The following is a 25,044-nucleotide window of genomic DNA, read 5'->3' on the forward strand; positions in this document are numbered from 1 at the left end:
AGGGAGGGAAAGAACAGGATCCAGCCCAACCCTCCAGTACTATCAGGATCAAATCATTCTAATTCAGCCCATGTTGATTAATTGCCTGCCTTATAGAGAGCCCTATGATCAGGGAGTAAGAGAAATAGGAAGTTTCAGTTAAATCTCTGACCCTGCCTTTGTGGACCTCACAGTCTATGGAAGTAAGAAAGTCTCAGAGCTCCCATGAGAGGCTCCCACCAGGGTATGGCTGAAGACCACCCACTAGGTGTGGGCCTTTTTTTGGTGAAAGAAATGCCCACACTAGGAATGGTCTGAGAAGCACCGGAGGGCAGAGTGCTAGGGAGGCTATAGAGGGTTTCAGACACCAACAGACAGAGCTGTAATCCACAATGTTAGTGTTCAGATTTTCAGATGCATGGACCTTTATAGCGTTCAGAAGATGTATCATTACTATTTGTGATGGGGGAGAATTGAGGAAGATTTCCTAGAAGAGGTGACATTTGAACTGGGAGGAATTCAGCAGCTAGAGGAAAGAAGGGTGTGTCAGGCATCAGCAGCAGTGTAAACAAAGGGAATCCAAGTTTCAGTCAGAAAACAGTCATCCAGTTTGACCAGAACAGAGTATTATGGAAGGGAATGCCCAAGAGGAACATTTCACCCTTGCCCAGCCTCAGGAGAATTTTCCCCCAACTCCTTTCCAGATAGCTGTGTGTCCCACAGAAAGCAGAGGGCATGTACCCCCTTGATAATATGCAGACCCCAATGTGGCCAGCCCCCCGTTATCCATCTAGAGATTGGTGGCTCTGCAGAGAACTACAGCTGCTATTTCAACTCCCAGGTCACCTCCTCTGTGATCAGGAGAGGAGGCCTTTTTCTGTTAGGAGGAGCCCAGAGCTGCATGCTGGAGATGTCCTTAGAGGCCCCCCTCACGGCCTGAGACCATCCCCCCTCCCCTCCAGCCGCCTTCCAAGAGGAAGCAATAATCCTCTGGGCCAGTTTGGCTAGGGGACAGAGTACTTTCAGGCTGCTGACCGGTCAGGACCATGTCCTCTTCCTTCCCATCCCCCTGTACACTACCCTCTTGTCCAAAATCGGGAACCAGAGAAACAGGTTCAAGGCCTGCACTGGACACTGGCCACCTTTGTCCCTGGGTAAGCTGCACCCCCTCTCCTACTGAGAGGCTCACCCTGAGTTTCCCCTTGGGGAGCGGGGGAAGGGAGTGGACTGAATTCTTATGTCTCATCTCTCCAAATCCCTCCTGCCAGCTCCCCTCCCACCGTCCCCATCTTTGTGCATTCAAACCTCTGACCTAGTGGGATTGGGGCAGGGAGAAGAGCACAGGACAGAGGCGGCCGAGCCAAAGGCTCGAATGGGAACTGATACTTACAGGCCCAGGGGCCCAGAGACTTGGAGCAGCCAGGCCTCAAAACAAATTTCTTGGGACTTTCAGATTCAAATGAAAGAACGCCAAAAAGGGCTTCATGAACCTTAAAAGGCTATACCATGTCAATTATTATTATCATCCTCTGCTTCTTTTATCCTTCAAGTTGCACTTGTGTCAGGGAGCCTTCTCTCCTCCCTCCTGACCACCCACAGCAGTTTCTCGCCCTCTCACACACTTTTGAAAGCAGGCTCTGGGCTATACTTCTCATCCTCTGATCTGGGTCTGTGTCCCACATCCAGAGCCATCCTGTGGGTGCCCAGAACATGACCACACACAGCCTGGGGCTCAGCACTTGTGGGGGGCCGACGGCTAGCTCTGACAACCTGCCACATCCCCTGCCTCAGAAGGTCACAGAAAGTTGTAAAAGTCATGTCCTGGCTGACGAGCCATTCCTTGTGACTTGACGTGACCCAGCAGGAGAAAGGGCCTGTAGGCAGGGAGCCTTGAGTTCAAGTCTGGGTTGTACTGCCAATTCGCTGTTGGACCTGGAGCAAACCCCTTTCTGAAGCCTCTCTAAAATGAGAGATGTAGACGATGTTCTTTAAGGTCTTTTCAGACACTGATAGCCTATGTTTCAACATTTACCTCTTATCTAGGAAATGTCGATGGTAAACAGAAGGACTGAGATCTGACACATTGCAGAATCTCTTTCCCTAACAAATATCAACTCTCAGGTATCAGCTTGTGGCTTCTCTATTTGGTGCATTATCCCATGGTATGCTTATTAAATTTGGACTGGTTTCCCCATACTGCCAGCCCAGCCTGCTGGCTAGCAGTGTGTCTCATTCAGAGTACACAGGGTCATGTTGATAGTAGCGGAGAAAATCTGACTCGGGAAAAGAAAACCACTTCTCAATTGGGCTTCTAAGCCAGAGCCAAAGAATTATGTGAAATTATCTGCCCCCATTGCTTTCCATTGGTGCAGATAATTGAGACCTGACCATAGACCCTTTCCTAATCCAGGGTTCAAGACTGCCTCTGACTGACCACCAAGAAATAGAAATACCAGGTCCTATTGGGGATAGCACTGGGCAGGGGGCACACAATGATATTCCTTAGTAATAGTGGGTATAATTTCATTCATTGCATTATAGTTTCAGGGATTACTGACAAACATCAGATTAGGAGAAGAGAAAGGAAAGAGATCTGTGCCCTCACCTAATGTAGTTAAGGCTGGGAAAGCAAGCCTCAAAACACCCCCAGATATGAGGAAGCATTTACAATTTGCTGTCCAATAAGTATGCAGAGAAGAAAAATTGGAGAAGTTCATATGGAGTTCTCCTGGAGTGAGTGGCACTTGAAGGATTAGGGAAGACTTCTTTTCTAAGGGATGAAATCTGGGCTGCTGCCAGACCCTGTTTTTGATTTCTCATTAGGAAGGCACAGGTAACAATGGTCTCTTCTGCCCCAAGCCTAGTAACATGCAGGCTGGATCACCTAGCTTTCAGTCTCTCCCTTCTTCAATTAATCGACATAACTCCAGAAGAATTTTTCTCATGTGAAAGCGTAGCTATATCACTCCCTTTCTCAGAAACCTTCAGTGGCTCTCCATTTCCCATATGATAAAGATCAGCTCCAGTATGACGCTAATCCATCTCTCTAGCCCTATCTCACTATATTAGCTTTCCTGTGTTCTAACCAAACCATGCGCATTTTTGTCATGTCTGATCTCTAAAACTTACATTTGCTGTTTTCATCCTTTGCAAAATGGCAGGTACACTTTGTCTCCTTGCCTCCCTTGTGTCTGCCCTTTGAAATCCTTTACTTACATCATGATCCAGCTCACATCCTATTTCTTCACGGGCCCTTCTCCACCTCACTCTGAGGGACATCTTTTGCCTCCAGTCTCTTATTCCATGCTCTTCTATGATCTGTGTTCTTAGGATCTAACCAAGTATACGGTCACTTGCATCCACTTGTATCTTATTCCTTATTATCTAGTAAGCTCTTTGAGAGCAGGGGCTGTGTGTTATTCATCTTCACAGCCTCAGCATTGAGCTTTTAGAATTAAGAAATGAAAGCTAATTGAAAAGAAATGACCTCTCTCCTTTCTTCTCTCTACCAGGGAAAACGGAGCTGGCCAAACAAACAGCCAAGTACATGCACAAGGATGGCAAGAAGGTAAGAGGGGCAAGCTCCCTGAGGGCAGGGCTAAAGCATCTGCCTCTGCAATGGGTTATTTTGCTGCCTCAAGGATTTTCCATCCATTGCCTCAGCAGCCGTGGGGGACAGTGGAAAGATCTCTGAAGGAGGAATCTCAGGGAATGTCTGCCTATGGAGTTTCTGGTACCATCTTAGTCACTGATTTGCCATTCAGCCTTGAACAAATTACTCAGCCTCTCAGATTCAGTTTTCTAGACAACCATGTCCCTTCCTCTCTCTCGGATTCTGTGATTCCTCATCTGTAAAATGGGGGCATAGTCCCTGCACTGCTAACTTCTAGAGACAGTTATGAGGTTCAGATGAGATTCTAGATGGGAAAATGTCACTAAGCAAACAGATGGGAAAAGATCTGGAGTCTGAATGGACTGCAAACTCAATGTGACCTGGGAACGTAGAGCACAGTAGCTGAAGGTCTGTCATGTGGAAGAGAAACTAGACTTGTTGGCCCTAGAGGACAGAACTGGGAACAGTGAACAGAAGCTGGGACAGAATGGCTTGAACTGGCAGGGCTCTGAAAGCCTTTGATTGGAGACATGATAACTATTTTTCAGCAGTGTGATTCCCTCAGGGCTTTCTTTCTATGTAGGTGAAATTTTTACTAGGGACCCTCTGGAGTCCTTTCCAACATAGAAATTTTGTAATGACTGAAATAACTAAGCCACTACATATTAATAGGAATGTCATAATCATAAGATTTTGTCTAAGAATCTGTCTTAAAATCATTACTTTAATGCTCTATATGAAATTTGGAGGGATTCTATTTTTCACTTCCATCTCCTGCTACCAGCTCATTGGTGACTACTTCTTCCAGAAAACAGTCTTATTTGCTAAATTATTTCCTTGCTTCTCTGCTTTTCAAACTTAGTAGAATTTCTCCCTTCTCTACAGACCTATATAAACCAGGCCTTCAGCCCCCATGCAAAAAAAGCTACCTCTCTTCAATGGCCTCCATACCTATAATATGTCTCCCACCATCTTTTCTGAGTGCTGGAACTGAATTCTGTTCCCATATCCCAGTTCTCATCATGCCTTTCTCAGAAATCTTCCAAAACTTCCTAGAGTCTACAGTGGGATGGATGAACATCCACACCCTTCAGTCCATTATTCAAGACCCTCATTGTCTGGCTCAACCTGTCTCTGTCCTTGTATCCTTCCTTCAGCCAAAGTAGACAACTTGATGTACTCCAAATGATTTCCATCCATTTCCATCTCCAAATCTTTGCATATTCTTTTTTCTGCCTTCCTCCTTTTTTCTCTCTCTCCTGTCCATCATCTACAGAAGCCTGCCTATCCTTCCAAGTCCATTTCGTTGCCATTCTCTCCATGAAACCCTCCCTGATCCCCAAACTGGAAGTGATTCCTTCCTCCTCTGTCCCAGCAAAAGTCGTCTTTCTGTCTTATCACATTCTGCCATGCATTGTAGTCATCCACGTATGTATCTTAGCCCTTTATTGGACTGTGAACCAGGTGAGGGCGAGGATTAGGTCTTTTCCATTCTTGTCTTCCAATTGGGGTCATGAATTGCTCATCACAGGAAATGTTTAGGCTTTGATTGGTTGGCCATTTATTGTGGGGATTCCAGTTCAGATAGAATTTGGACTCAATGACCTCCTTGAGGTCCCTTATAACTCAAAATTCTGTTAGCTCTATTAACTCAAGCATAAGGCTCTGCACAAAGATAGTTCTCAGTAAATGTTTTTTGAATTGACTTTCTAGTCCTACAGGAAATGTTTTTCATTCAGAGGAGTAATATCAGGAAGAACTGTCATTAGGGTCCCCTTAGGAATGTTTCTATCAAAGCAATCCAACCTGTTTCTCTAATACTCCTGTAACAGCTTCCCTCCTTTAGCCCTATGCTGGACAATACCCAGGGACTTTGTGTTCCCACCTTGGGAACTATGGTAGGACTTAAGCTGTTGCTCAGGACCCTGCCTTCCTAGTGGTATCAGGATACTTGCTTTTCTACTTTATAAGAATCAGTTAATTTTTCCTTGCTGGAAGCATTTAAGTGGAGGCTGGTTGACCAATTGTTTTTTAATTTTGTCTCACTTTGTATTTCTGTCCCCAGCATTTTTTATTTAATTTTATTGTTTTTAATCAACAAAAACTTTTTCTCTCCCTCTCATCACCACTCCCTCTTCCATTGAAAGAAAAAAAAAAAGCAAAACCCTTATCCAAAGCAAATGTGCAGTAGTCAAGCGAAATGTTTCTCTCATTGGCTGTATCCAAACAATACATGTCTCAGACTGCACCTTTGACCTATTGCTTCTCTTTTCCGAAGGTGGGTTTCATGCTTCTTTGTTAATCCTCTAGAATCATGGGTGGGCAGTGTGTTGGTCAGGGTTCTTAAGTCTTCCAAAGTTCTTTGTCATTACAGTGGTGTTTTTAATGGAAAAAAAAGTTCTGGTTCTGTTTACTTTCCTCCACATATGTTTACACAAGCTTTCCCAGGTTTTTTCTAAAACCATCTCCTTCATCATTTCTTATAGGACAGTAGCACCGAACTTTACATTCCCAAATTATAATTAGTCTCCAGTTCTTTGTCACCACAAAAAGCTCAGCATCAGCACAGCTTGATTTGGATTTCTTCTAAGGTTTTCACCAGCTCCACCAGAGGCTTTGTGCCATTCACGGCCTAGCACCTGTATCAAGCCCTTGTCTCTCTTTTTCAAATGAATAAGTTCTCTAACTGTGTGAGACAGGTAACACAGGTATAACAGTATCCCTGTTTTACAGATGAGCAAACTGATCAAAAAAGTGAAGCCACAGTTACATAGCTAATACATTCCAGAGCTGGGTCACCTACCTCAAATCCAGCATTTTTTCATCACTTTTCCTTACTGCCTTCAGCCATCCCAATTCAGGACCCACATTTTGCTTCTATGGCCACAGTACCTCATGCACCTCATCCCCAATGGCCTTCTAGGCATTGATTCCCTCAGTAGCCAACCTGTCAGCCCCCTCTCCCAGAAGAACTAAGCCCAGCACAGAACCCTACTCCCAGCACGCTCTGCTCTCCAGTTCTCCCCACCTCAGCAAATCCCAGAGCAGACCACGTGGTAGCGGGCACTATGTGTCATGTTAATATGATAGTCCGCACAGATAGCTTGCTGAAAGACAATTAATCAGGTTGGCAGCAATTCCGACAATTAGCACTCGGGGAAAGGGTCATAAACCAAGCAGACTATTAGGAGAGATGCAGTTAGAGGCAGGAACCTGACTGATTAGGAGTGAAGGATTCTTGCTCGTTTCATTTTAATACTGTCAGAGAGGTTAATATTTAATTACAAATTATAATCTTATCTGGTCTGTCTTCATATGTCTTCATACGTGCAGCATTGAAAATCAAAATAGCTACAGATTTGCTGACACAGAGCAGGGTTTGTTAGCATGCTCATTGGGTAAAAGGATTTTCTCTATTAGAATGTTTCTCTAGGTGGCTGAATCAAGCCCTTGTTGGGTATCGTCACTTCTCTCTGCATCATACCCTCCCCAGAGAATAATCATAACATGATTGATACAGTCCTATGAAGTATGTTGAATATGTGCTGTTAGCTCTACTTTACAGATGGGGAAACTGAGGTCCAGAGAGATAAAAGTCACTCACTGGGGTCACATGCTATGACTACATCAGTGACAGCCCTGGCTGGAACCCAGAACCAGTGACTTTTACCTCATCTTTTTTTATAACAGTCCCACATCAAAGGTCAGTTTTAGCCTTGCAGCAAAATTGACCCCATTTCACAGTATTGTCCACAAGGGGACCAGAGGCCAGGCAGAGCTGGCCTTGTCTTATTATTAATTTTTAAGACTCTTAGGACTAGTATAAATTCAAAATAACACAAACCAAATGCATTACATCGCGTTATTGGCTATCACAGAAATCTGGTCACATGGCATGTGTGTAAGAGAACAGTTTTTCCGGTGGTCACTGGAGCCTGAGGGATCTTAGACCTTCAGGAATGGTGAGGATGATAATGATGACATTGATAAGAGCTGACATTTCTCTGAAGAAGAGCACTGAGGAGCCAAAGCCCCCGGATTCCAATCCTGCCACTGCTTTATTAGCTAAGTGACTTTGGCCAAGTTATTCTGCAACTCTGGATCTCATTCCTCATCTGAAAATTATTCTTTGTCTTCCTGGTCCCTTCCCCCACTGAATCCTGCAAACTCCCACGTGTGAGGATTTCAGTCTCCAATACCTGTGTAGTGCGGACTATGTTAGCACTGGACAGGCAACTCAGATCCAAGACCCACCGACTTAGGCTCAAAATACTGTGATGTCCCTCTGCACGACAGAAGCCGTGAAGTCACAGGGGATGGAGCCTGGGATCACAGAGACCTGAGTTTGAGCCCTATCCTACACACTTACCATGCAAGCTATTTCACCATTGTCTGCCTCAGTTTCCTGGTATATAAAATGGGAATATTAGTCGTACCTACCTCTTCCCCAGTTGCTGTATCAGATCAAGTAATACAGAATCTGACATAATATAGTAGGTCCCTAATGTTTTTTATTAATATATATAAAGCACTTTGCAAATGTTTTAAGTTCTAGCTATTAGTATAAGCAACATTCTCCATTCTTCATTCTTCCAAGTGACTTTTTCTCCTTTGATAAAAGTCTTGAATTGGAAGTCAAAAGGACTAGGACCCAAATAACAGCTTTTCCCATTAGTCCAAGTGTGACCTTTTTGGCCAAGTACTTTCATTTCTCCAGGATTTTGTTTTCTTCTCTCAAAGATAGGGAAAGCACATGGCTTGCCCACATTGAAGGGAGATTATTTCCATCCCCCATTTATTGTTTGTCTTTAAATCTCAATGATACCTCTGCTAAGAAGAACAGGCCTGCTGCCATATTGAGGAGACTGAGGTAATAATCCTAATATCAGGGTCCAGGATTTCTATAGCACATGTATACAAAAGGCCTTCTTCCATGTCTGAGGTGATTCTCTGTTCTCTGATGTATCTTAGCTAAGAGTGAATTATTCTCCAGGGTCCACCTGGAACAGGTCCAGGAGAAAAGGGAACAGGATGAGGTGTCTGGAGACCCAGTCAATGAAGATCTGTGAAAAGAACTGGAGATAATTTCACCTGGAGAATAAAAGAGGAGAAGGTCATGATACTCATGCTCAAAACATTGCAAGGGTAACCCAATGGAAGAGGACCTAAAAGGCCAGAATAAGGAACAGGCAGGGAAGTCATAGCAGGTTAATTAATATTCACTGTAAGGAAGCATCTCCAAATTAAATGAAAGCTGTCTCAAAGAAGAAGGTGGTAGCCAGTTCCTTATTTTTCTAAGTTTCAAGAGGAGGCTAGATGACGTCTGTTAGGAGTGAAATAGAGAGGATTCATGCTTTGGGTAGAACATGAGTCAGATGCTCCAGCTATGAGAGTCTGTGCTTCTCTTTAAGGCACTTGGAAAGAACATTAAAACCCACGTCTTGTGAATCCCAGGCAGATCAACTGCTTCCTCCTCTCCCAGCCAGCATCCGATTCTGCTCCAAGGAAACTCATGTCCCTTAACCTCTGCACAAGCATTTACTGTTGGGCTGTTCTAGAAAATCTGACCACTGAGCTGAGCAAGCAGTGAAATGGGAATGCAGATCTTTCTTTAAAGGCCCCATCTATCCTTGCCCCTTTCCCCATCTCCCTACTTTAAATATGAGATCAATGAAGCCTTCTGAGAAAGTCAAAGCAAGACTCCCAAGGAGAAGTAGCATTTAATTTGGGCTTTCTGAGAGGACCAGAAATACCAAAGGGAGGATGTGGCCAGATAGAGGGACTGACCTGAGCAAAAACTAAAATGCAGGGCATTTGCCAGCAGATTGTGCTTTGTCCTTTGGGGCTGGAAAGTAGTCTGTAGGGGAGAGAGAAATGAGTGGGAGCCAAGCCAGAATCTGAGCGACAAAAAAGTATTAAAGCATTTTAGATGTGTGACTGTTGTTGTTCATTCCGACCCTTTGTGACCCTCCCCTTGAGGCTTTCTTGGCCAAGATACTGAAGTGGTTTGCCATTTCTTTCTCCAGCTCATTTTACAAATGACAGACTGAGGTAGACAGGGTTAAGTGACTTGCTTAAGGTCATACAGCTAGTAATGTCTGAGAATGAATTTTATTCAGTTCTATCAGACTCTAGTCCCAGCTTTCTATCCACTGTGCACTTAACTGATCAGGTAAGTCTGGATCGATGAGCAGCAGTTGGAACCCAGTTAAGATCATTTACCATAGATTTGTAATACATGATTTTTTGGTGACTTTCTCCATTGGTGTCCAGTAACCCAGGGGCAAGAGGAATAGGATCAGAGTTTTAGAATTAGAGGAGGCCACTTTGTCCAGGGCCTTACAGATAAGGAAGCGAAGGGCTCTTTCTACTCTACTAGTTTAGGTTATAAAGCATAAAGGGACCTAAAATCTTGCTTAGCTCAATGTTTTCATTTTAAGGAAACTGAGTCTCAGGGGAGAAGTGACTTGACCAGGGTCATACAGAGACTGGTGACTGAATCAGGACTGGAAGCCGGGCGTTCAGACTCTCAGCCCCAGCTGACTCTCCTCCTTTAGCCTTCTTCTCCAAACATCTGGGCCCAGTGATTCCCTCCAGTGTAGATGAATGGCAGAATGAGCCATGGGAGGCTCTGGTGAAGGGATTTGGCCATGCAGCCACTGGAAGCGGTGCTTTGGTGTTTACAAAACACACTCTGCCCAGCAACTCTGGGAAGCCAATCTCCAGAGTTATTCTATTTTGCAGAGGAGATGGAAGTTCAGAATAGTTGATGGACTTGCCCAGGATTGTCCAGGTCTCTTGATGTCAAAACCATTCTTTAAGGGGAGTGGGTGTCAAATAGAAGGTAGAGCATTGAGGAAACACTTCTTGTGCCACGTCTGCCTGACGCCTCTGTGTGTTCTCTGGTTTGGGTGCAGGGCTTCATTCGGCTGGACATGTCAGAGTTCCAGGAGAGACATGAGGTGAGTGTGGGACCCGGCCGGGGAAGCAGCCCGGGGCATCAGACAGGAAGGGGAGCGCAGTCAAATAAAGACTACTCACATGCCTTTCTCCACTTGGGTCTTTGTGTTTCTCTGTACCGAAAGCATCGAATTAATTCCAAACATCCACAAACCCGAAGTTCACCCTATAACTTAGTAGCTAAACAGCCCAGTTATACTGGGAGGGAGCAGAAAAGGCCAGGATCTGGAGGGAAGCTGCATTCCCTGACCACTCAGCTCCTGTCAGGAGGGCAAGGGAGAGAGATTTGCTGGGCTCTCATTTCTGCTAGTGACCTTCTGGGTTGGACCCTGTTGGGCCCTTTCCCCTTTGCTTTGGACACAGTATCTGAAGCTATCCGTGGTGCCCAGCAGTGATTGTCTCAGGTTTCTCTCCCTGCCAGGTGGCCAAGTTCATCGGCTCCCCACCGGGCTACATTGGCCACGAGGAAGGGGGCCAGCTGACCAAAAAGCTGAAGCAGTGCCCCAATGCCGTGGTGCTCTTCGACGAGGTGGACAAAGCGCATCCAGACGTCCTCACCATCATGCTGCAGCTGTTCGATGAGGTGTGAGACCTGAGATGGGGGGAGAGGTTGGAGGGCAGGGGCAGGAAGGAGGAAGGACTTAATGGCAGGGCCCCGGCGGGAGTCAGCCCCAGATCAGGTGCCTCAGGCCAGTGTTGAAGCCTAAAGTGAAGCACCTTCTCTTAAGTCTTGGGAGGGAATCCCTGAAGTTGGAGACAAGACAACTTTATGTTATCTCCATTTAACAGAGGAAGATACTGAGGTCTAGAGAGGTCAAGGGAGCCGCCCAAATCAGGTACTAAGACCATATTAAAGCTCCACCCAAGGTTGCACCTTCTGTACCCCACATGGAAATAGCTGCCTCAGATTTTTAAGGCAAAATGATTCTTGTACCTCATCATAAATAAGGTTTGGGGGCCTGCTGTTCCAGGGACCCCTGTTATGAAGGGATTTAAATGCCAAACAGATGGGTCTGTATCTTTCCCTCATGGGAATGGGGAGCCACTGAAGCTCCTTGAGGTCAGACCTGAGCTTTAGAAATAGTGTGAGAAGGATGGGTTGGAAAAGGGATTAGGGCTTTCGCCCTCCCTAAGGTTACTGCCATGATTATCTAACCATACTCGCCATCCTAGATTCCTGGGTTCTAGCCCTAACCTCCTCCTGACTTTCCATGAGCAACTGGGCCAGATTTAACACACATGAGAAGTGAGAAGGAGCATTCAGGCTAAGGTGTCAGCCCCTGTGCAGTGGTGGAGCTGCCAGGGCTATTGGGATCCTCCCTCTCTATAGTAATAGAGGCAAATCTAACACAGCTCTGCTCTCCTGGGGAGATATCTCGGGAATATCTTGAATCTGCATCTTAATTCACAGTTGTATAGTGCTTAGCAATTTGCACAATGCTGTCCCAGTATCAACCCTGTGAGGAAGAAGATGAAATTATTATCTCTGTTTTACAGAGGATGAAATAACTACTCAGACTGGTTAAGTGCCTTGCCTCAGGTCTGAGCTCATAAGGGGCATCCCTGTAATTTGAATTCAGGTCCTTGGGCTCCAAGTCCAACACTGTTTCTACATTGTGGTACCTCACTTTACCCTGCAATTATCTGTGGTATTTAATGAGTCTGCTTGTTAAAATATTCTTTCTGGTCCCTAGGCCATTGCCAGGATGGGCAGAGCCACTCCTGGCAGTGAGAGCATCCTCCTCCCCTCCCAACCCCATGATTTCTCCTTGGGAGTATGGGAGAGAGGGGATTTCTGTTCAAGCATAACTCTGGGCCCAGTGGTCCTTAGGTCCTTCCTAATCTAATATTCTGTGCCTTTGTCAGTTCTTTCTAAGCTCCTCTTGGGACAACAGAAATGGTTGTCTTTATTTTACAAAGGGTGAAATAGAGGCCCAGAGAAGGGAAATGGCCCTCTGACAGTCACAATAGTTTGTGGCAGAACGCAAATTTGGGCCAGATCGTGTATCCTCTTCCTGCTGTCCCAGGAGACAAGCTGCAGCTGGCCTCCCACTGCCTAACTCCTGGGACTCAGACTCTCCCAGCCCTGTCTCTGGGATGTCCACCCGTTCTCCCCCTCCCCCAGGAGGCCAGGCCACAGGTCAGAGTCCACCTGCAGCCTCCTCTCTCTGGCTCTCCAGAGAAAAGAGGGGAGCACTGGGGCAAAGGCAGCTGCCAAAGAAGAAGCTGCTCCTACAGCTGGTGGCTGAAATACAATTAGCCAATTAGTGTTCTTGGTGTGAAATACAATTAGTGTGGACACATAGAACTCCTCCCAGCCTTCCTTGGCAGCTCCCTCAGGCCATTCTCCTGGTTTTGCAAGCCCCACCATGGCCTGTACACAATTCTGGGTATTCCCCCTCCCTCTCTGTGATCAAGGCCATCCTCAAGGGAGGTGTGGGGGCCCAGGGTAAGGAGCATTGGCTCTGATTCACATGCAGCCTCTGGCCCTGACCACTTCTGGATGACCTTGGGCTAGCCACTTACTTTCCTCTGCCTCAGTTTCCTCAGCTGTAACAGGGAAGGTTAGACCAAAAGCCTCTGAGATCCCTCCCAGTTTTGACAGACTGGGATGGCTGAACTGGCATTCATACCCAAGACTCCTGAATCCAAATTCATTGCTTTTTATCTTCGGCACCATCAAGGGAGAAAATAAATGTAAAGCATTTGTAATGGTGAAGTCCTATATAAATACGAGCAATTCCTCAAGGCTCTCTTTGTGGGGTGGAGTGTCAGACAGAAATGGGCCTAACCACGAAATAGCCTGACCCAGGGCTGCTAAGAAACCTTTTTCCTGCCCCGACCTCAAACCCCCCCCCCTTCCCTTTAAGGATTAATATCACAATTGTTTCTTGCATAGATCACCGCCCAGCAGCTCAATGTGAAATCAATTCCTGCCGCGTAGGTTTGACAGGCCAATAACCTCAGTGCTCATCGCCAGCCCCCACCCAGGATTTGTGTCCTCGGCTGGGTAGGCAGACAGCCCCCGGGACCGGGACGGATGGGGCCTGAGCTGTTTGTTTGGGTGGTTTTTTTTTTATTGCCCAGGAAAATGAGTGTTCGCAAAGGTTCCCATGTCAGCTGCTACAGGAACATTAGGAATGGCGAACATCACCCCTTGGAGCCGTCACACGGCACCTGCGCCCCCTCCCTGCTCGGCACAGTGGCGGGCTCTGTCTGCCGCTCTCCCAAGCTCTTAAAATGAAATTGCTACTTGGTTATTGCTCCAGCCAGAGCTAGAGGGATATGACCTTTCTGGGCAAGCAAGGGGATTCTGCAGAGAGTTGGGACACATAGATAGCTCCCTTCCCTTGGGAGACAGGGAGGGCTTTTTCAAGGGTGGCCAAGTCAGTATTGACAACCATAATTACCTCTACGGCACTCTAATAGTGCTATAGAGTGGACAAAGTGCATTCTCCACTGCATCCCTTACACGAGTAAAAGTAAAAGTAACTGTCCCCCTTATACAGATGAGGAAACAGGCTCAAGGAGGTGACATTATGCCAGTCTCCAGGTTAGGAGAAATCTGTGGTTGAATCTAGAACTTCCTTCTATAACATCTCTGACAAAACATAGTCCAGTCTCTGGAAGAAGACTTCCAGGGAGGGGTCACTATGTCCTAAGGCCTTGTTTTGGACTTTTGGAAAGCTCTTAGGTTAGGAAGCTCCTCCTGATGCCTAACCTACATCTGTTCCTCTGTGACGTTAGCTCTGTATTAAACAGAAGATTCCTTGGCCCTCTTGCACATGACAGCTTTTAGATACTTGAGCTCTTCCCTGGGCTGCCTTACTACAGGCTTCCCTCTTAAGTGGGCTCCAGCCCCTTTCTAAGTTCCTTAGTCCAGCCAATCATCAAGTTCCTTATCTACCCAGCTACCCTTTCACCTCATCTTTCCTGTAAGACTGGCATATGAGAGAGACTCTCAGGCCCTCCGCTGACACAATGGGACTCCTGTGTCTGTGACATGCCCTCATGTGCCAGTCTAGCAGCACTGCCAGAGAAGGAAAGGAGCAAGGTTAGTGTGTGGCATGTCAGTCTGTTCTTGCTGAAATCCTGCTGGCGCTGAGGGGTCCTTTCTCCTCTAAAGGCTCCAGACCATCCCTTTAGTTCCAGAAGCTGGAGTCAAGCTTACCAGCTTCCCTTATTCCATTTTTTGTGAGCTGATGTATTTGCCACCTTCATTCCTGTAGCACAGCCTCAGACTCCATAGTCTTTCAAAAATCTCAATAATTGGTTATTGGTTATAATAGTGGAATTAAGTGCTTGAGTCAGTCCTAGCTGCAACCAGGGGCAAAGCACTCATTGTTTTTTGTTTTTGTTTTTTTGAAGGGGAAAGCTAGCAATCAGGGCTAAATGACCTTGCCCAGAGTCACACAGTAAATATCTGAGGCAGGTTCTAAACTCAGTTCCTCCTGACTCCAGGGATGATTCTCTATTCACTGAGTCATCTAGCTACCCCCAAATCACTTTACCTCTCTGGACCCCAGTTTTCTTTCTTATCTGTAAAATAAAGATAGCAATAAATACCTATTAGTACTTGGCTCACAGAGTGATTTTCAGGATCAAGTGAAAAAATATTTGTAAAGTACCCTGTAAATGGTCCTCAGAATAGAGTTCATTCACATTTGGTGACCTTAATGGCATGAAGGGAAATTACATGCTTTTCTCATTACCTCACTTATTTGGGGTTTTACCTCCCTATTAACTATTGTTATTATATTTTTTCTGGACAAAAAAGCTTAAATAAAATGAGTCATATAGTTCTTCATTTTCATAGTCTATCCCACCCTTTGAATTGATCCTATCTCTTCTTTGGTGGTCTTCTGATCTCTCCAGCATAATTTTTAAAAGCCTCTTTTGTTGCCAATCACTATTGCCAACCTCAATTCATCTTGCATTTTTTTTGATCCTGACATTGTTTTTATAGGGACTATACCAAGATTTTGTATTCATTCTTCATTAACTGGCCTTGCTTCCATTTTCTGTCCATGACTTTTTGAAATCTCAATTTTTCAGAAAGAGTTCCCTGTGCATCCACATCAGCCTTTTGGATGATTCTCCTTAGTTTTCCTCTTTTAAATGGTTCTGTCTTCAGAATTTTATCAAGAGCTTATGGTCCATTTTGGACTTATTCTGCTTGTAGAATTTTAGACCATAAGATTCTTTCTACCCTTTATCTGAACCCAAAAATCTAAGGTACATGTGATCCTAGCTTTCTTTGCCTTCTCTATCATGAATTCTAAGCTAGCATAAATGCTTCTTTGCAGAGCTACCATCGTTTTTGAATCCGCAATCGGGTCTTCCCTGTAGGTTAGAATAATATTCAGAAATGAAATTCAACATTTTCTGAAAATTGCCTATATTTCAATAATGGGATCCTGACACAAAGGCCAGTTATCCAGCATATTGTACAGCATACTGTCTCCCTGCCTGCCCATTTTCACATCTCCTCAGACTTGGATTCCTCATTTTCTATGGGCATGGATAACAGAACACCTGAAAACCTGCAAGACACCAGAGAAGCCCACTGAGTCCAACTATTTTTCAGAGAGAGAAAAATGCTCCATACCAAGGGGGAAAAAAGACTTCTACAAACATATAGCAAGTTAGTGGCAAGGCTAGGGCTAGAACTCTGATCTCCTGGTACCTCAATGCTCTTTCAGTGCAAATGAGAAGTAAGTCTTATTTTTCCAAAATTTCTTTTTTCATGGGCTTCAAAGTATCATGAACTCTCGCTGCACCAAAGTGAAAAAGGGCAAACCAGCATCTAGATACTTCGGTGTCTAGCGTTTTCTAATTCCGCTCCACCCCCCCCTTCCCTGTGAAAGTTCCATCCAGGTGGCAGGGAAACCCTTATGAACAGAAGTGAGTGTTCCACCTAAGCTCAGGGAACATCAGCACAGGAAGGAAACATAAAGCATAGACTGTATATGCCTCAATATTCTAAGATTCTTGGGCAGGGAGTGCATTCTCTCCACCAGTGCAGATGGAAACCCTCTACAGCTTAGTAGCCAGCCACCAACAATTATTGTGGCCAGTGCAATCAACCTGGCAATGAGCTTCTCTGCCGCTTGAGAAAACCCATCAGAGCTTGCCCTCTGGTTACCGAGGGTTACTGTGAAGTGTCATAGAATGTCAGCAGACAAGAATACCACTGAAAAGAACTGTTTAAAACAAAAAATATTATTCCTAGAGCTACAAGTAGAACAGAGAATGTCAGAAGTAAGGAGACTTCTGAAAGGGACCTTCAACCATCTAACCCCCCCCATACCTTAATTTTACAAAGGAAAAATCCAAGATCAGAAAGGGCCAAGACCTTGTCTCAGAACCCCCCAATCACCAGCCAGGCCAAGACCAGAATGACTCCATATAAGCACCCCAAAGTGAATGTGATTCTATCCAAGAACATTGCTTATTGCCAGCATGTATCAGAAATTAGGTTTTGGCCCTAGGGTAAAGGCAGCCCTTGCTCTCTGAGAGCTCATGTTCTTCTTGGGAGCAGGGCAAAGGACACATGAACAATGTAGGATGGAGTCTGATGCAGTGAAGGAGGGATCCAGAAATTATCTCTGAGGAAATGTAAGGCAAACAAGACCAACCTCAGCCGTGGAAGTGAAGGCTACACAGAATAGGTAACAGCCAAGTTTAATCTTAAAGGAAAGATTTTCAAGGAGATATGAGGAGGGATTGCAATCAAGACATGAAGAAGTAAATGCATGGCTCGTTTACGTGAATACACAGAGAAAGGAAAGCTTTGGGTAACAGCCTGCTGAAGTCCACGCGGAGTGATGGGAAATAGACCAAAAGGGAAAGCTGAAGCCAAGTTGGACCTCCTTTGTATGTTAGCGAGCATTCAGTAGGGAGATGTTCACCCCCATCTGGGGTTTTCTGGGCAGAGATAAAGAATATGAGGTGAACAGCCGAGGGACTTGTCCAGGGTCTCACAGCTAGTGCCTGAGGACACTAGCTCCGTGCTGCCCCAATAGAGAAAGATGAAAGGAGTTTGAATGCTAGGGTGAGATTAGTATATTAAGTGCTCTTTATATGCCTGGTACTAGGCTAAGAACTAGAAATACTAGCAAAAAAAAAAAAAGATATTTATGTTCTAATAGGTGAAAACTACACATAAAAGAGAGCTGGAAAACCCCTCTTTGGTGGTAGAACAACTTAATGGGGAGCCCCGGAGTCTGGGGGAGCCAGGAAAGCTCATTGGCCTGGGCACTTCCTTAAAATATAAGTTTCAAAAAGATCTCAGTCTTTGGAAAGAGGACAAGGAGCAGAGGAATCTTTCAAAATGAGAAGAACGACCAGCTTGGTTCTTACTTCCACCTTGGAAAAGCCCAATGTCTTCAGAGTGCAACTCAGATACCCCTTCCACAAGTAGCCAGATTGATTTCCTCTCCATCCCTCCACTGCTGGAGTGCAACTCCAGGGCCCTCCTTCCCAGTCTCCTCTGTACTTAGCTCCTGTCTCTTTTTATATTTATATATATTTGTGTACGCTTGCATATGCCTTTATCTCCACCTTTAGAATTAGGATTATTCCATTATTTAAATCTGTATCACTAGTGCTTAGCATACTTAGTTTTTGTTGATCGGTTGGTTGAAAAGAGGCAAGGGCCTCACTGCCATGGTACCGAAGAGAGGATGGATAGCTAAGATTTTTTTTGCCTCTCGCGAGAGACAGCCTCTGGTTACAGAGATCTGCATGCAAGGGGGTAGAAGAGGAGAAAAGAGAGAGTGCTCCTCACCTCAGAGGAAGACAGTGGCACCATTAAGATTGGCAATAAGATGGGAAGAGAGAGAGTTTTGGGTAGCAACAAAATGAGTTCTGTGTCTGACCCATTGAATTTGCGATTACAGGGGGACATCCCAGAGGAAATAGCCTTTAGACAATTTGAAATGTGAGACCTAAAGCTGGAGAGAGAATTGTAAGTCATGTACATAAAGGTGATCATTGAAACCATGAAACCAAATAGACTCAAGGCAGGAGCGCAAAAAATAGGGCTTGTGTGTCACCTCACAAATTCATTCAGCTGTCCATCTTTGAATGGCTTCTCCTCCTCCTAATATGGAGTCCCAGCCGGCCTATCCTTCCCAGGCAGCATCAGGAAAGACAAGTTTCTCTTCCTATGGGGCTAAGAAGGAACAGTGTTACATGGGGGGAAAGAGATAGATGGTTTTAGATAGTTGGGTATGTTTCCAGATATCTGGATCTTAATCTTTAGGTAGTAGAACTTTAAATTTTAAAAATTCATGTTTCTATAATGTGAATTTCTTTTTCATTCTATAAGTATCTTATGAGAGCATCAGCCCATCCTAAATGCTGATGGGAAGACACAAGAATAAGACCCTTCTCTGAGTGCTCACTTGTCTAATAAGGGCAGACGACCACACTATTAGGCAGAGAACAGCAAGAGCCATTGGGGGGGGGGGGGTCCACAGGCCTTGAGAGGGGCTTGGGAGATCCCCAGGTATGGGGGAAAGCAGGAAGGTCTTCCTGAACAACCCCGATTTTTTTTGGGAGGTGGGAAGCCACGAGGCAGGGCCGGAAGATACAAATGACTGGGCCAGTGCTCTCTCCCTCCTCCACTGTCTCCCCACTCAGGCCCGTGTTGGGCTGTCCCTTCTTCTGCCATCCATCCCAGCTCACCCCCGTCAGCTGTAGGTTTGTTTTCTTTCTGGGATCCTGGTGCCTGAAGTTACTGCTGGATAATGGGGCTTTACTGTCATTTTCTATGATCCTGTAATGACCTGAAAGCCCAATGCCAGTGTTTTGATTTCTGCATCAGGAGTTCGTGCCTGTAATTAGTTCTGGCTACTTCAGCCCTGGAGGAGCCTCTAATCTGCCAGAGCACCCCAGATCCTCAGGCAGTACCTAGTTAAGTAGGTGTGAACAGAGAGACAAGGAGCAGCCACAGTCGTGGCGCATAGTAGGCATTTAATGCTTTTTAATGGGGGGTGGGAGCAGCATCCAGCTATCAGGACTGTGGGGTTTCTAAAGGGATTACAATCACCCTAGCCCAGTGGAATCACCCAGCTTTCTGGCAAAGATGAATATTGGGGGGCATAAAGTAAGCCTCAGTGAAGGGTCAGGAATGAACACCTGGCCCACTTGAAGGTCCCCCTAACCTGTGGCTTTTGGGGTGGGGCTTGCTGCCATAGGGCCGCCTAACAGATGGGAAAGGGAAGACCATTGACTGCAAGGATGCCATCTTCATCATGACATCCAACGTGGCCAGTGAGGAGATCGCCCAGCATGCCTTGCAGCTACGCCAAGAAGCCCTGGAACTTAGCCGAAATAGACTTGCTGAGAATCTTGGTAAGGGCTGGGGGCAGTGGAGCAGAGTCTCCATCACTTCTTTCCTAGGTCCTTTCCTGGAGTCTGAGAATCCAGAAGAGGCTTGTTAGGCAAGAAACAAATGAGAGAATTAAGCAAGTATTTGAGCAGAACAGCTGTATACATGCAGAGCACTATTCTGGGCACCATGGAGGAACACAAATAGATAACTTTTGGGAAAAGGCCAGTGTTGGCCAGTGTTATTCTTGAGGTTTACTGATACCCGTAGTTTAGTTCAGGCACTCAGTCCAAAAGGAGTAATATGCCTCCATATAAAAGGTGAGCAGGAGAGACATGGCCCTTGTTGTTAGGGAGACCCTGGTTTAAGGGAGATGGGAAGGATGAATAAAATCAACAGAAACAAAAGTGCAGTTCAGCCACCAACATTTCTTCATTGATGCCTGTGATCATTGAGAGGCAGAATTGAGTAAGAGATTGGCCAGGACAATTGGCAAATGAATTGTATATCTATGCAAAGGGCTTCTGGAGCACGGAGTAGGCGCTCTGATGTGATGGACAGGTGCAAGGAAGTATCTTGGGCAGGACTATTACCAGCTTCCTACATCAGGAATGACATCCTATGATCCCCTCCCCAAAATACTGGGGGCTTTGCCCATCCTCCCTGCCTACCTGCACTACTCAGGAAGTACTTTCCAGGTCCTCAAAGCCCATTGGAGACTCTAGCCCTTTGTTTCCCTGAGCATCTCTGGGCCTGCTTAAAGGTGGAAACTAGACAATTTCTTCTCTTTCTCACAGGGGATGTCCAGCTAAGTGACAAGATCACCATCTCAAAAAACTTTAAGGAGAATGTGATTCGACCAATCTTGAAGGTATCAAACAGTAGCACAGATGAACCTCCTGGACTGGTCCCCTCCCTACAGCTTAAGCCAACCTCTCCCTTCTCTTTCCAGGCTCACTTCCGAAGAGATGAGTTTTTGGGCCGGATAAATGAGATTGTCTATTTCCTTCCCTTTTGTCACTCGGAGCTTATCCAACTGGTCAACAAGGAGCTGACCTTCTGGGCAAAGAGAGTAAGAGAGGGGTTGTTGGGGGAGGCCGGTTTTGAGTCAGAATCCGGTGATGGGAATAAGAGAGACAGAATGGTTACCTAGTCCATGTTTCCCTTGTTTCTGAGACCTTCTGAGAATTGTGAGGTCACTTCTCAGGTCACTCAAACTTTCAGGGTGCCTGCAGATCTGGATGCACATGAGACCCTGGTGAACAACTCCAAAGAACGAAAAGCTAGGAGGAGAAAGGTTCTGGTCAACCCTTTTCCCTTGCTGGGGCTCCATCTTTCTGTCCTTGTGTTCGCAGGCCAAGCAGAGGCACGATATCACACTGCTTTGGGACCGAGAGGTGGCAGATGTGTTGGTCGACGGTTACAATGTTCATTATGGCGCCCGTTCCATCCGACATGAGGTGAGGTTTGAGGCGCAGAGCCATCGGTGTTTCTTAGCCCCCTCCCCTGATACCCAGGACTGTTTGCCCAGCAGTGGCCCCTGCCCATGCCTGCTCAGACCAACTGGCCTGCCTGCATGCCCTCCAAGGCTCTCCCTTGCCGTGGCCTCTGTGCCTTTGTGCAGGGACCTTGCTGCTTCAGCTCCATGGCTTTCACCCCTCTGCCTTAACGCCAGCTGCCCCAGAGAATGTCCCTGCACTTTGGCACTTGGTCAGCAGGGCTGAGGAGGCGGCCGGCCAGCTCGGGCGGGGATTCTCCTTTTCACCAAAAGCTAGAAAGCCTCTTCAAGCTTGTGCCTCAAGCTGAGGCCCATTATAAGCCTCCTAAGTCATTCCTTATAAAAGCCCTTCTTGCTCCCTAGTAAAAAAAAAAAAAAAAAATCAAATGTTATCCAGAAATGGTGTTAAGAGAGACAGTCTGGACCTGGTAGATTGTGGGCTGGCCTCTGGGTCAGAGAACTTCTCAGGATGAGAGACCCCTCTCTGAAACCAGAAGTCATATTGTGGCTGCAGAGGCTCCGCAGTCAGAAGCACAGTGATCCCAGGAAGGCCTCTCTATTCCAGCTCCAACCTGTACCCCCCCCCAGGAACACAGAGGAGATGTCCCTGTGCACAGCTGAATGATCAGATTGGGGGTGAGCCAAGGAAGGAAAAGTTCACTGTGGGCAGTTGTAGAAGGAAATCATCTCTTCCCCAACCCCACCCTAGCTGCCAGAACCTTCCTCTCTGGGGTCCAACTGCCATTTACGTATTTCACATTTGTGTAATCTGCCATTTTGTACTATTCAGTTGCATGTAGTCTGCATCTTTAGAATGGAAACTACTTGAGGATATCCGAGGAATTGTCTTTGCCTTTTTTTGCCTCCACAGCACTTAGCACAGTGCCTGCCACATTATCAGTAGTTAATAAATGTTTATTTAATGAAATAAAATGGTATCTGTTATGGGCTTTGCAGAATGGGCAGAACTTGAATTGAAAAGGAGAAAATAGAATGACCTTTTTAAAAAGTCCACAGAGGCATAAATGATTCTGCACAGAGTAGCCTGGATAATTTATGGAGTGCAGGGATACAAAGAAAAGGTGCAAGACCATCCTGCTTTTTCATTGCTTACATAAGGACTCACCTGCAGGGCAAATGGAAGGACTCCCTGGTCCTTGAGGCCTATGGCCAAAGGTTGAGGAAGACCTTGGGTACATCTGCCGGTCAGTCTGAAAAAACATGGCAATAAGGCAGATGGTGTTGGACCTTAGGGAGCAAGGGCAGGGCAGAGGATAAGGTCCAGGAGCCCATCTTAGTGGAAGGATTGTAGTTAATATCTCCCTGTTCATCCAAGTCAGAAGAGTGACTAAGACCCTGATCCACCAATGTAAGGGGATGCTAGAACCAAGAACTGGAATCCTGTTAGTACTCTTTATCCATCTCCTATGGGGTAGGGATGAAAACTCATCAATTTCAGCCCATAAGGGACATCCCTTATCCCCTTTGGGAGAACTGGTTTCCCTGTAGCTCTTCCTGGGTCTGTGAATATCTCTTAGATGTCTGGAGTCCCCTTCCCAGAACATTGTTGAAGAACACTGTGATAGAGCAGAAAGGATGGCAGGTCTTGAGGACCTGAATTGAGATCTCAGTTCTAGCCTTTCCTAGTGCTACACAAGGCTCCTCATCTGCAGATGGAGCCTCTGGGAGGTTTCCAGCCCTGGGGGGAGCACTTTGTAAACCTTAGGTGTGAGTCCTTGAGGCACCAGTGAGACATCCAGGCCAGGGTGGATGCCTAGACTGAGGTCAGGCCAGGGATGGAGATGTCTGAATGATGGGATGCCTTTGCAGGTGGAGCGCCGAGTTGTGAACCAGCTGGCTGCTGCGTATGAGCAGGACCTGCTTCCGGGAGGCTGCACTCTGAGAATCACAGTGGAAGACTCTGACAAGCAGCTCCTAAAGACACCTGAGCATCCCTCGCCCCAGCCAGAGAAGCGACCACCCAAGCTTCGGCTGGAGATTGTGGACAAGGATAGCAAGAGCCGCAAGCTGGACATCCGGGCACCCCTCCATCCCGAGAAAGTTTCCTATACACTCTAGCTGGGTATGGGCCTGGCCCCGACCCCTCTCCTAAGCAAGGCTGTACCGCGCCCCAGAAAACAATAAAGTCTGGTCGAATGCTTCATGGCACCCAGCCCTCCAGAGACAGGGGAAGCGGGATGGAGAAGATGCTGCTTCTGGAAATCTCCTTCCTTCCCTGTCCTCTCAGTTCCAGAGTAGGGACAGTTAATTTGTATTCTTTCTAGACTCTGGATTTATTTATTTTGATTCTTTATTCATCTAGTACATCCATGGCCAAGTTTCAGCCTTCATCCCTGAGCAGTGGCGCTGCTGCGAGGGTTTCAGCCAGTCTCATCTCACACATTGCCATGGAGCCTCCCAAGGGAAGGCCTCAGCTGATGTCCCATCCTCCCCGTGGCCCTCATCTGGGGCTCTGAGGGATGGGAGAGTAAATTGGAAGATACCCCAGCTTATGCCTGATAGTGTTTCCCTTCCCTTTCCACTAGTACCACCAGTCTTACAGGCAAAGAGGGGCCCTGCTCCTAGCCATTGGTTATTGTGCACGCAACCAGTACCAGAGTCTAAACTTTCTGGGGCCCCAGGCTGGGGGAGTGACTCATGGGGCAGCTGAAGGCCTTCTGAGTGCAATCTTGGGCCAGTTCAGTTGGCAAGAAAACCCCCCCTAGATGGGGGGACCAGGAATGAATCAGCCAAATCAAGTCAGTCAGCTTGGCCAGTTGTCCAGACAGCTCTCCCCATCCCCCCCCCTCTCCCCCCGGCAGATGAGTTGAGTGGTGCTTTCCTCGGAACTGTCCCTGGTACCAGGTGAGAGAAAGGTCTGAGCCAGAGCAGGGGTCTGGTTGCAAGAGGGCCAAAATTTACAGCTCGGGCTCCCTGCACTAGGAACGGGAGAGAGTGTGGTGGGCAGGAGAGCATGGAGGGAGTCTGAGGAGCGTGTAAGGAAAGCGTGAGGGACCAGAGATCGTGCTGAGTGGTGGGGATGTGAGGAACCAGAGAGACTGGGGCTCGTGTGGCTGGCGAGGGCAGACAGAGATTCGGGTTCTGCTCTCATCCACATTGGGTCTTCTTGAAATAAATATGTTCCACATGCAGCTTGTGTCTCCTGGTCGTGAGCCGTGTGCACATCGCCCTTCATTCAGCTAACATTTCTGAAATACTTACATACAGACATGAAGTTTAGATAAAAGGGCTCTGCCTTCGGGGAGCTCTCATTTAAGTACAAGAACAAAGCACCAACACAGAGAGCTGCAAAAAGTCATATTACATCAGAGTGTGAAAGGGCTCTAGAAATCGGAAGGTGAAAGTTGTTGCCTATTGAGAGAGTTAAGGAGGGCTTCCATTAGCATTTGGTCTTGCAGTTGGGCATTGAAAGACAAATCTCATCCCATTCAAACAGAGGCCCAGAGCACTGTCCCAGACATCCACAGTCCAATGTACGCTGTGTGGGACATCCCTAGGATGCAGACAGGGATGGGGGAGAGACAGCCAAGCTGTGGTTCAGCAGATCTCCATGCTTAGATGGGGTATGAACCCCATATCAGGGGTCCTCGAGGCAGTATAACAGAAAAGAAAGGATTGCAAGTCAAGGAGACTCAA

General features: G+C 46.5%; 1 protein-coding gene across 2 annotated transcripts in view; it reads left to right on the plus strand.

The window, feature by feature from the left end:
* Positions 1 to 24,539, plus strand: part of CLPB (caseinolytic mitochondrial matrix peptidase chaperone subunit B) — a 182,149-nt gene extending 157,610 nt beyond the window's left edge. For both annotated transcript variants that reach the window (XM_051987437.1, XM_051987438.1), the window contains 8 exons: positions 3,492 to 3,547; positions 10,510 to 10,554; positions 10,974 to 11,135; positions 19,756 to 19,912; positions 20,687 to 20,760; positions 20,842 to 20,961; positions 21,245 to 21,349; positions 23,218 to 24,539. In XM_051987437.1, coding sequence (XP_051843397.1) covers positions 3,492 to 3,547; positions 10,510 to 10,554; positions 10,974 to 11,135; positions 19,756 to 19,912; positions 20,687 to 20,760; positions 20,842 to 20,961; positions 21,245 to 21,349; positions 23,218 to 23,466 — 968 coding nt within the window. In that variant the 3' untranslated portion in view covers positions 23,467 to 24,539. The remainder of the gene's footprint in view (positions 1 to 3,491; positions 3,548 to 10,509; positions 10,555 to 10,973; positions 11,136 to 19,755; positions 19,913 to 20,686; positions 20,761 to 20,841; positions 20,962 to 21,244; positions 21,350 to 23,217) is intronic.
* Positions 24,540 to 25,044: the final 505 nt, after the last annotated feature.

This window comes from Antechinus flavipes, chromosome 3 (assembly GCF_016432865.1).
Source record: "Antechinus flavipes isolate AdamAnt ecotype Samford, QLD, Australia chromosome 3, AdamAnt_v2, whole genome shotgun sequence".
NCBI lineage: Eukaryota > Metazoa > Chordata > Mammalia > Dasyuromorphia > Dasyuridae > Antechinus > Antechinus flavipes.